This window comes from Eptatretus burgeri, chromosome 1, assembly GCF_056783735.1.
Source record: "Eptatretus burgeri isolate ZD-2024b chromosome 1, Ebu_testis_v1, whole genome shotgun sequence".
NCBI classification, from domain to species: Eukaryota; Metazoa; Chordata; class Myxini; order Myxiniformes; family Myxinidae; genus Eptatretus; species Eptatretus burgeri.
This window is the reverse complement of record NC_140961.1, coordinates 52,571,659-52,583,962: the sequence shown is the minus strand read 5'-3', so window position 1 is coordinate 52,583,962 and position 12,304 is coordinate 52,571,659. Positions and strand designations below refer to the sequence as shown.

General features: G+C 50.3%; 1 protein-coding gene across 6 annotated transcripts in view; it reads right to left on the bottom strand.

Annotated features, from left to right (window-relative positions):
- Nucleotides 1-12,304, bottom strand: part of MRPS34 (mitochondrial ribosomal protein S34) — a 135,298-nt gene that overhangs the window by 77,946 nt on the left and 45,048 nt on the right. The window contains exon 3 of one of the 6 annotated variants that reach the window (XM_085884043.1): nt 4,236-4,660. The exons of 4 other annotated variants lie outside the window; for them this stretch is intronic. In XM_085884043.1, the coding sequence (XP_085740169.1) occupies nt 4,374-4,660 (287 nt within the window). In that variant the 3' untranslated portion in view covers nt 4,236-4,373. Of the gene's footprint in view, nt 1-4,235; nt 4,661-12,304 lie in introns of those variants that run through there. One more of the 6 variants, XM_085884095.1, reaches the window with a different exon arrangement.

Sequence of the window (12,304 nt, the reverse complement as noted above, 5' to 3'; positions counted from 1 at the left end):
GCCGCTAATGGAAATCGCCTATACCATTATCTCCGAAACTAGGCAAGCTGTTTGAATTTTGTTTGCGGGAATCAAGCCGGGCATTAGCACCTTATATAATTTATTGCAAACCTGATACATCACAATGACGTCATATTCGTTTTTATGACATCATTAAGAAGACGAGGATCTTAGCTCATTTGAGCTTGACAACACTTGACATGCTTATAGATATCTACAAAAAAAAAGGGATTGCGACATGTGATACAACTGATATTATTTGTATGAAAGAACAAAATAATGAAATAGACAAATTAGCTATTCATCATTATTGCTCGATACAAAATTTGTTTAATTTCAAAACTACAATATATTCGGAAGAGCGCATGCCTCGACCAGGCTGAACAGTTTATGTTTAGTATCCCAATGATAGGCTGGATCTGGACATCAGCACATCAGCATCCAAAAATCTAATCAGCTTGTTATTGTCACCAACGCAACTCATCCACCACGTTTTGTCATAATCGGTCCACAACTTTTTGAAATATTGTGCTATATATTGTGCTTTTGGCCCCATCTCTCAATGGTGAAGGATAACTTAAAAAGTGAAAAAAAAAAATTCACCAAAATCTAAGCGATTTGTCCTCATCACACAGCCAACCTGTCGACCAAATTTTATCGAAATCCGTCCATAACGTTTTGAGATATCCTAATCACAGACGGAGAAGCAAACAGGGATGAAAACATAACGTCCGTCCACCTTTGATACCTCCAGAGGTAATAACGCAATCGAGGATGCTGCAGTTAGCTGAGGAAGAAATGCTCAGGCTGTGTTGACTATGTGAGTCGCTTCCATATTTCATTGGCTGTTTGCTGCTGTGAATCATGGTGTTTCTTGCTGTTTCAGATATTTCTCATTATTTTTGACAGGCTGCCAGTTGAATTTCCCCTTACTAGGAAACAAGCTCGCTGGGTAGCAAAGATAACTGGCTCAGGTTGGCAGTTTAGAAACTCTTTGGAAGTGTCAAATTTTCTGGTGGCCAAAATCAGCAACTTTAAACTACGACAGTACATCTGATAGAATCTTTATTCGACTAGGAAATGGTCCACATGTGGTGTGAGATCTGATTGTTGTTATTTTATTTTTAAAGGCTTATTGGTAATATTTACATTTCCAACTCAACTAATCCCATCGGTGAATGTCCCAACTATACCATGTTATAGATTTGTCAAAGTAACAGACAGCACCTGCTGCATCAGTGACTACAGCTACTGTAGCTAATATCTTTATGTACAAATTACCACTCCAGACATTTTCTGAAATTGAGATTTCTTAAATCAAAAAAAACCCCCAAAATTGGGAAGAAAACTACATACAAATGACAATGCAAAATCTTTATATCAGTACTGTTACATGGAAGGGGTGGAAAGAGGGGGAGGGGTGCGGGTCCATAACTAGACTGGTAAGTGTAGTATGGTGCATTTGTTTTGATTCGGTTAGATTGCCATGTTACAGTGATCTGTAAGAGTAAGTCGTTTGCTGAGGAGGCAGCGTAATTTATAGAAAGTGTAGACAGATTCATTAATTATGCACATCTAAAAACCTCTTGTAAGCAGGGCTCAGTGAGGACTTCCCATTGCAGAAGCACAGACTGATTATGATCTCTCTGGCCAGTATGTGCCATCCATGGTGGTGCAGTGGGCTGTAGAGCCCAGAAGAAAAGATGTACGTTTATTTTTTTGATGTGCGGACACCCCAATGGGCAGCACCCAAGAGGGAGACTCGGCCCAGGAAAAAGAGTCTACGTCAGTCGAGACTGGAGGGTCAACCGGGGAGTACACAGAGCGGCTCGTGAGGGCTCAACAGTCCACGAAAAGGAGAACTGAATCCACAAGGAGAGAAAAAAAGAGGATGGAGATCTCACTTGGAGAAGCCTCGTGGGGAATTGACCAAAGCTGGGATCACCCTGTGTTTTTGAGGGCCTGGAGGAAAAAGGACAAAAGAAGAACTCCTGGTCAAATTGAAGGCCTACTCATTGTTGTCCCTACTCGTTACTGGCTCGCGTCTCCCTCCTGGTCTCTAAAGCGGACACCATCCTGCACCCACCCTGTGTATCAGAGGAAGCACAGAGACCGATTATGATCTCTTTCCGCTGGAACTCCAAGGGCCTACGTCTGGCCATCCCCCAGGCAAATGCCTGGCCCATCCTCATCTCCTCTTGCATTATGGTGTTGTTGTACGTGTGATCTGTGGCACCTCGTGGGTTATGTTTTGCGGTTTGTTTCTCCTCATTTGTATAAATTTGCGTATTCCCATTCTCCTCTTTGTCTTTTGACTTGCTTCGTTTGTTCCGTTTAGGATAGAGTCTTGTCGACCCTTTTCTTTGTGTTTTTCAATATAAAAACAAATCCTTTAAAAGATAAGAAAGCACGTTTCAGCCATCTGCTTTATGTGTGTGATTTGCCATCATTTTGGCAACCTTGGGGAAAGGTAAGTAGAGTAATAGTGAACGCAGTGCCTTTAAAGTCAATTTTTGTCCATCCGTCCAGCGTCGGTGTTAATCGGTGCAGATACGACAGGACAGTGAAAGTGTATTTTTCCAGCTGCTGCCAATAAAATGTCTGTTGTTTGCTGCTTTGACTGGTGACTGTCAATATCTTTCTCTGAAAGGAGGAGGATATTGGCACCATACTTTGTGCAGAGCGTTGGTGCTGCTTAAGCAGTCTCCTGAAAGGACTGACTGGCAAACCATCCTATCTTTCTTTACAATCCTTTTGTGGAAGTTCAGCCATTCAAACTTCTGGGTCTCACTATCAGCCATGATCTCTCTTGGGTAAAACCCATTTCAAAGTTGGCCTCGGCATTCTACATCATACAAAGTCCTTCCTTGGCACAAGTGAACTTCTATCCACCCACAAGTAATTAATCTGCAGCTTGATTGAGTACTGCTCTCCCCTCTGGGCTGGCTCCCCTGCCTCACATCTTGCACAGCATGACACCATGTAAACCAAGGTCTTTAAGGTTATTGGAATCTCCAGCGATGAAGCCAAAGTCAATGGGCTTATTACTTCACCATTGCAGACAGGTTGGTGGTCTCCGTTTTCTACCACCTCCTTCCTGCTCTGTGCCTTCTGATATCTCCACGCTTTAACCCCCCCCCCCCCAGGTTTCTGCAGGGCACACACGGTCCACCATTCACCCCCTTCTGATGAAACTATCCAAATCTAGGATCACTGCTCACCTCCACTCGTTTGCTGAGTCATGGATTCACTGTATCATGGGGTGTGGCGCTGCCGGTACTTGTGCGGGAAGACGAAAGCCAAAGTCTTCAGGTCCTTTGTGCTTCCAGTCTTGCTCTATGGATGTGAGACAGACATAAATCCTTTAGTACAAGGTCTCTTCGGAGAATACTTGGCTCTTGCTGGTCGGACTTTGTGTCCAATGAGCGGTTGCTGAGAGACTCAAATGAGATTTGTTACCTGCATAGTCCGTGAGCATCACCTGCGGCTGTTTAGAAATATGGCTCGTTTTACTGACGCTGACCCTGCTCACCAGATTCTCTCAGCGAGGGGCCTCATGAGTGGAGGAGGCCAATGGGCCGAACACGTTCCTCGTGGTTGCAGCAGGTTGATCAGCATCTCAAGATGAGGATGGGCCAGGCATCTGCCTGGTGGGTGACCAGACAGAGGCACCTTGGAGTACCGGCGGAAAGTGGATGCAGCGACGCACTGCTCCGGCGTATACTCCCATACCTGACCTGTGGAGCAAGCTTTCACATTCTCTTCAATGTCATTCTTCCCTCCTGGTCTTTAAGTCAGCTGTCCACCAGCATCTAAAACCACGATTTGTTTTTCTACCCTCGTTAACCCCACTCAAATCCCTCCTCCTTCCAAATTTCCATCTTGTCCACCCCATTCCTCATCCGCCTCCTCCTGGCTCTGCCGTTACCGTTTTCCCCTCTCTGCTGTTCCTTTTCTTCTGTTGTGTCCTGATCTGTTCAGTGTACTCATATTATGTGTTACAAAAAAGAAAGCAAAAAACACAAACAAAAAAAAAACAAAACTGAAGATGGTCATAAAGTATGCTAAAAATCGCTTTTGTCTTGGAGAATAATGTTCCACACGAGCACTCGATTTATAAAATTGCAAGAACAGCCTGACAAATACTGCAAATAAAATGAAGTGTAGTTGCAAACAATGTGACATAGCTTAAAGATAAGATGCAGACATACAGGATTGTGGTATCGGTGAAAACGTTTTAAGAAGTTCAAATTATTTTATTGTTTCCATATCAGTCAAATTACTGGTCATGAAGAAAAACGCAGTGAACCTGAAGGAACCAGTTCAGCAATTAATGACTGCACACTAAGTAACCTCTCTTGCAGACCAGAAATTCAATTTCTCCCTGACCATTGGCCATAAATGCCCTCAAGAGTTCCCTTTGCATAGTCAGGAACAGAGTACAAGTCCAGCATGGGTTCTTGGTTTAGGGGGCTCCCCTCCTTCTGCCATGAGGCCAATATCACAGCTCGCAAAAGAGGTGGGAAAGGTACGAAGCGCAAAGGAGGTGCCAAAGGTGGTGCTGTATAGGCAATAAAGGCTTCCTCTTCATGGCGAGGTACGAGTCGCCAATCATGATACATCACCCTTGGTATCTCTCGAGCATCATCTTCTGGCTGACCTGACAAGAAAAGAAATTGAGGAAAATTATAGGTATATATTTATATATATATTTAAATATATAAAGTAGTAGTGCATGTTTGTTTGTCCTCTTATAACTGGGGAACTACACATCCCAGAGCAAAACTGAAGGCATATTCGGAATCAGCAAGTCTCAGGAGGTACAACAGCACATCGTAGATGTTTAAAAAAAAAACGAAAAAAAAATTAGTCGATTTTTTTGGTCTTTTCACTTTTTCTGCCGCAATAGATCGATTTTCCACGTCGCGACTGTTTTTTATTCACAACCTGATAAAAATTTGACAGACAGACCAGTGAACGTGTCCAAAGTTTCTGATCAAAATTTGACTTTCTGATTTTAGATGTCCCGAAAAAGGAAGAGCTCCATTGATCCCAAGGCAGCTGCAGCTAAGCGAAAACACACGAAGAGACAACAGGAGACTGAAGAGGAGCAAGATGCCAGGCTAAATGAACAGGCACAGCGGCAAAAAGAGACTGAAGAGGAACGATCAGCCAGGCTCAATGAGCAGGCTCATCGGCAACAACAGCGGCGAGCAAATGAGACCGAGGAAGAGTGTGATGCAAGACTTCAGGCAATGCGTCACCGCACTGCAGAAGCACGAGCACTGGCAGGGCACAAGAGCACAACAATGCCAACAGGGTGGCATTCACTTATGACCCGGCTGACCCAACAACTCATGCAGACATCGGCCGAATGGACCAAGTCTGCACCCAATGCTCTGCTTACAAATTCAAGGGATTGAGGGGCTTACAAGTCCAAGGGTGTGTGCTGCAGCGATGGCAAGGCTGTCCTTGAGCCCTCTCCTGCCCTTCCTCCCTTGCTGAAGGAATTTCTCTCAGGTGAAGGTCCCCACAGCAAGCACTTCCTTGACAACATTCAGACATATAATGGCAGCTTTGTGATGACGAGCTTTGGGCACAAGGAAACTGAAGTCCAGGGCTGGAACCCGAGCTTCCGGATCCAAGGTCAAGTGTTCCACCGCATTGGCAGCTTGCTAAAACCTGAAGAGGGCCAGCCAAAGTTCCTGCAGGTCTACTTCCTGGTCTCACACGCCAAGGAGCTGTCTGCCAGGAACCACACATCCTTGAGATGCTCACAAAGTGGTTTCACGAGAATAACCATCTGGTCCGTGAACTCAAGACTGCAAAAGATGTACTTGCAAAAGAAGGCAACTCTGAAGAACGCCAGATCATCACAGATAATAAGCGACCGCAAGGAGAGCACACACGCCGCTACAACACCCAGTCTGCACCAGAAGTCACCATCCTAATGGACAATGAGCCAACAGAACCCAGGGACATCGTTCTCAGACTTCTTGATGGGCCACTTAAAAGGATCAGTGAGCTGCATGCATCTTACGATGCACTCCAGTATCCCATAGTTTTCCCATATGGAACAGTTGGCTACAGCATCCATCTGATAGCCAGGACTGCAACTGGAAAGGTTGGACGAAAACTCAGACAGCTGCAGTACTACAGCTACCACATCATGGTGAGAGAGAGCAACCACATACTGCAGATGCGACAACTATTTCAGCAGTTTCTGGTCGATGTCTACTGCAAGGTCAAGACAGAGCGACTGGGCTTTATCCGCCGGGAGCAAAATAACTTGCTTGCTGATAACTACGACAACCTCCGTGACAGCCTCATGACCAGTGATGGTGACCCTCGCAATGTTGGACAAAGGGTGGTCCTTCCAGCAGCATACACCGGTGGGCTGAGGTGGATGCATGAGAAACAGTGATGCCATGGCCTATGTGCATCACATGGGAAGGTCTGACTTCTTCGTCACGATGACCACGAATCCCAAATGGACCGAGGTCCAGAGAAAGCTCCTGCCAGGACAAGAGCCTCACGATTGCCCAAACATCATTGCCTGTGTCTTTCGCCAAAAGAACAAGAAGCTCATGGAGCTACTAAAGAAGGGAGCTTTTGGGAAGATGAGAGCCTTCCTGTACAGCATTGAGTACCAGAAGCATGGTCTTCCTCATTGCTACATCCTCCTGTGGGTCGCTCCAGAGGACAAGGTGAAGCCCGAAGACATTGACCTGGTCATCAGTGTTGAGATTCCCGACAAGGAGCAAGATCCAGAGCTGCACAAGATGGTCATGGCACACATGATCCACGATCCATGCGGAAACCTCAACCAGAACAGCCCTTGCATGAAGGACTGCAAGTGCTCAAAGGATTTCCCAAAGCCATTCCTGAGGAGCAGTGAGCAAGGAAATCACAGCTACCTCAAGTATCGCCATCTCAAGCCAGAAGATGTTGGTCACACCGGTGAGATAAAGATGTGCCAGCAGGGAAAACGGGTGGTACAGGTAGTCACCAACCAGTGGGTGGTACCCTATCACCCGTTCCTCCTCCACCAATTCAATTGCCACATCAACGTTGAGATCTGCTCCAGCATCAAGTATATCACAAAGTATGACACCAAGGGGACCGATCAGGCAGTCTTTGAACTGCAGTGAGCCAATGAGGAGGTTGGAAACCGTCAAGTGGATGAGGTAGCTCAGTTCCAGAATGCACGCTACGTTGGCAGCAGCGAGGCAGTCTGGAGGATCCTGGAGCACCCAATTTCCGAACATTTCCGTCCAGTGATTGACCTAGCCGTCCACCTCGAGAATGGACAGCGAGTCTTCTTCATTGTGGACAATGCCGTCGAGAGGGCACAGCGACCACCGCCAGCCACAATGCTGACTGCCTTCTTCGACCTCTGCAGTCATGACGATTTTGCCAAGACGCTCAAATACCACGAGGTGCCCGAGTACTACATGTGGGACAAGTCGCGCAAGAAGTGGGCCCGCCACAAGCGAGGAGAGGTGGTCGAAGGTCCGCATGCAATCTGGAAGGCTCCGGGAATTGGCCACATCTACAGCATCAGTCCGAGGCAGGGTGACTGTTACTACGTTCGACTTCTCCTGACTGAAGTCTGTGGCCCCTCCTCCTTCACTGTTCTGAGAACCGTGGATGGCCAGGAATTGTCCTTCCGTGAAGCCTGTCTCACAAGGGGACTCCTGGAAAATGACCAGTAGAGTGTACGAGGTGCAGTGGAACACGAGAAGCAAGCGTGCCAGCATCAACTCCGCTTTATTTCGCGACCAGAAGCACATGCCTGCCACCCCTAGCGGGCGAGGCATGATATACGAAAACCCAATCACGTGACACAGCACACTCCTCCCCTCATAAAATGACAAGTCAAATGATGAAAGGACAATCATAACATGACCACCTGAAACCCACCAACCCTCATAATCCTCCAAGTACCACGGCCGCACCCTGACCCGCCTCGGACGGGCAGCGCCGTCAGACAGTCCAGGCTCAGACGCCTCCCGGCTCGGTCGAGGTGACACCCTCGCGGGACTCGCGCCATCCGCAATAACAACCGCCCCCGGCCGACCAGCCTGCCCGACGTCCCCGGGTAGGACAGCATCAGGCGAAGACCCCCTGGGCATCGGCACATCCGGCCCCGGCGATACAACGTCAGGTGCCGGCGACATTACAGGTGGGGGTCCCACATCGTTCGGCCCGGGGAGGGTGACGCTGAACAGCGATCATGCATTTGGTCCACATGCCGCTTCCACACATCCCCACCATGCAATTCGCCGGCCCCAGTACCACAGAGACCAGAGCCGGCACCCATTTGGAACCGTGGATATAATCACGCACCATTACCCGCTGTCCCACATCAAAGCCGCGCAGCCACGTCGGATGTGACACCGCCCCACTCCCCAACCCTCCAGGTCGCAGCAAATCCAGTCTGGACCATAATGCCCGTCCATAGAGACGAATGGCAGGTGAATCACCCGTGACAGGATGAACTGCGTTCCTGTAATGGAGCAAAAAGACATCGACCACCGTCTGCACAGGTGCAACCCCCCACCCCCCCCCCCCCTGTGCAAAGCCCGTTTCAACATCTTAACAAACGAATCAGCTTGCCCATTCATCTCAGGATGATACGGTGCGGACCTCAGATGTCGAATACCATTTTGGCGCATAAACTCATCAAATACACCCGCGATGAACTGTGGACCATTATCAGAGACCAGGATCTCCGGTAACCCTTTATTAGCAAAGATCGTCCGCAGTTTCTCTACTGTAATGTTTGCTGATGTATGCTGCATTACTACAACCTCCGGCCATTTAGAGAATGCATCGATCACAATCAAAAACATTTTGCCATTAACCGGCCCCGCAAAATCTACATGGACCCTCTGCCAGGCTCTGTCTGGCGCAGGCCATAGTCCCGAAGCTCGACGCGGGTTATCAGCATCTGTTTGGCACGTGGCACAACGCTTAACCAACTGCTCGATGTCTTTGTCCAACCCCGGCCACCACAACAGGCTATGAGCAAGATTCTTGGTCTTCATGATGCCAAGGTGACTGACATGCAGTTCTTCCAAACACCGCTGCCTTAACTTCGGTGGAATCACCGTCCTCATCCCCCACATAACGCACCATAACGCCATCCCCAACGACAGCTCCGATGCGTGTGACGTGAACGGTTGAAATGCCGGTGTCGAAGGCAGATCGCTCCAATTCCCCGTAGAAATCGCCTGGACGACACGGGCGAGCACCGGATCACGAGCCAATTCCACCGCGACCTGTCTGGCCGTGACGGGCCCGCTTTGGACCTGCCCAGCGCGAACACATCGACCCGGTCGGCCAACTCAGACGCAGCTGGACCCTCCGCACACAGCAAGCGTGAGAGCCAGTCGCAGTTAGCATGCTTCTCAGTGCTTCGGAACTGAATATCATAATCGCAAGCACCAAGAAACAGACACCACCGCTGTATTCGCGCGGCCGCTACCACCGGCACCCCGCGTTCGGGTCTCAGGATGAATTGAAGCGGTTTGTGATCCGTCTGCAAAGTGAAATGCCGTCCCAGCAGGTATTGATGAAACCTCCGCACACCCCAGACGAGGATGAGAGCCTCGCGCTCGATCTGGGCATATCCCCGCTCTGCTGCGGACAGGGTCCGGGATGCAAAACAAACAGGCCGCTCGGAACCATCGTCCATCCTGTGGGAGAGCACTGCCCCGATGCCATATGCAGAGCTGTCGCATGCCAATAGGAGCGGATGCGCAGGCTCGTAGTGCACGAGGACCGTATCCTCTGTGAGCAGCCGCTTGACGCGGTCGAACGACGCCTGGTGTGCAGGCCCCCAGGCCCAGCGCTTGTCCTTCCTGAGCAACCGTGTTAACGATGCAAGTTGTGAGCTGAGCCCTCGCACGAACCTTTGGTAATACTGGGCCATACCAATGAACGAGCGCAGCTGCGTCTTGTCGCGAGGCGGTGGCATGTGTTGAATCGCTTCCACCTTCCGAGGACCTTTCAACAGCCCCTCCGGCGTGATGATGTGCCCGAGGTATTCCAAGCGCTGCTTGAAGAACGCGCACTTGTCCTGTTCAAGCGCAGGCCGCACACTTCTAGCTTTGTCAGCACTTGGGCAATGTTCGCAAGATGCTCGTCCGCCATTTTCCCCGCAATGAGCACATCGTCCAGGTAGGTCTGAGCGGGCAGTGGAAATGCAAACCTGATCCATGGCTTTCTGCCACAAAGCTGGGGCCGAAGAAATCCCAAAACAGAGTCGGGTATATCGATAGAGTCCTTGACACGTTTTGATTGTCAAAAGCTCGCTACTCCCAGGATCCATCGGCAGGTGAAAATATGCATCACACAGATCAAGCTTCGTGAAGTATTGACTCCCTGCCAATCGCGCATATATTTCATCGATTGACGGCAGTGGATATTGCTCCACGCTGAGCCCCGGGTTAACCGTAGATTTGAAGTCCTCGCACAATCAGACGTCTCCATTCCGTTTCAGCACCGTGGCAACCGGGGTGGCCCAATCTGAGCACAACACCCGTTCGATCACTCCACAGGCCTCCAGCTCACCCTTGACCTTGTCCCGCAGGGCATACGGCACCGGACGTGGTTTACAAAACCGAGGAACCACCCCCTCCTTCAGGAAGAGTTTTGCCTCCATGCCCTTGAGTTTCCCAAGGTCGTCGCCAAACAAACCTTGATGTCTTTGAAGAATCTTCTCCAAATGATCCTCCCATCGGCTCGGCACGGGTTGCACAAGGTGAACTGCGGCCCAGTCTTGCCTGATGCGGGCCAGCCAATCTCGGCCGAGGAGAGACGGTCCACTCCCCGACACGACTTACACCCGAAGCGTGGCGACCTGGCCTTGGTATCGCACAGACACGTCTGCCATCCCGACTGGCGTTATCTTCTCGCGGGTGTACGTGAACAGCGTGAGGTTTGACCTGATAAGCTTCAGACCGTTGAGTCTACGCGCGGTCTGTTCGCCGATGATCGACACAGCCGCTCCCGTATCGACCTGGAACGTGATCGGCGTTTTGTTCACTTCGACTTCCACCATCATCGGGCGCGCCGCCACCGGGCCAATTGAAAACAGGCCCATCAACGGCTGCCGGTCCCGCCCCGGGTCACCTCGCACATCGCCGTCCATGACCTGAACGGTGGCCGGCGCCCCACGGCACACACGCTTCAGATGACCCACCTTGTGACAATTCAAACACACGGTGCCTTTATACGGGCACGCACGGCGCAGGTGTCGACCTCCGCATCCCAAACACGGCCGCGGGGCCAATTCGCCGCACGTGCGGCGACGTCCGACCCGCATCGAAGGTCGAGCGTGCGTCCTGGGGTGCTCGCGACCCCGCGTGGCCGGTGATGGCTCGAACATCCCCGCGAGTCTGCTCGACCGCTGTAGCCGTGCTGACCGCCGAGTCGAATGTAATGGCTTCACCCTTCAGCCGTAGAACCGCTGAAACCATCTTCGCATCTTGTAAACCAGCGATAAAACGATCCCTGAGCCACGCTGGACGCTCCCCCGCCGTGAACTTGCAGGCCACGGAAGAACGCTTAATCCGCGCCACGAAATCAGCGACGCGTTCCTCTGCCCCTTTCGAGAGGCGATCGAACTGGTATCGAGCGAACTGTAATGACTTCTCCGGCGCCATGTGTGCTTTCATCTTCTGCATAATGTCCCGAAACGACAGCCCGTCATCCCGGGGCTTGTCCGGCGCCACCAAATCTCGCAGTAGTCGATAATGCTCCGCCGAAAGCGAAGCGAGCAAGATCGACTTCTGTTTGCTCTCGTCCTCCACATCATTCGCGTGGAAATAGCATTCCAATTGTTCTGAAAACAATCCGAAGTCGTCTCCGACGAAAACGGGTACACGTCCGTTTTCAACCATCCTCGTCAGCCAACTAGAGTGTACAAGGTGCAGTGGAACACGAGAAGCAAGCGTGCCAGCATCAACTCCGCTTTATTGCGTGACCAGAAGCACATTCCTGCCACCCCTAGCGGGCGAGGCATGATATACGAAAACCCAATCACGTGACACAGCACAACCAGCACCTCCACCTTGCTATGGAGGAGGCAGGCATCAGCCAGTCTACACCAAATCTCAGAGTCTCATGGCAGTCATCATAACCACCTGTTTCCCTAGCAATCCCCGCACACTCTTGTATCAGTTTTGTGACCTCCTCTCTGAAGACTACCTGTTCCAGCACCGTCACAATGTTGGCAATCCTGATGCGGACTACAACGAGGAGGTCTACAACCTTGCACTTTGCTCCCTCGACGGCA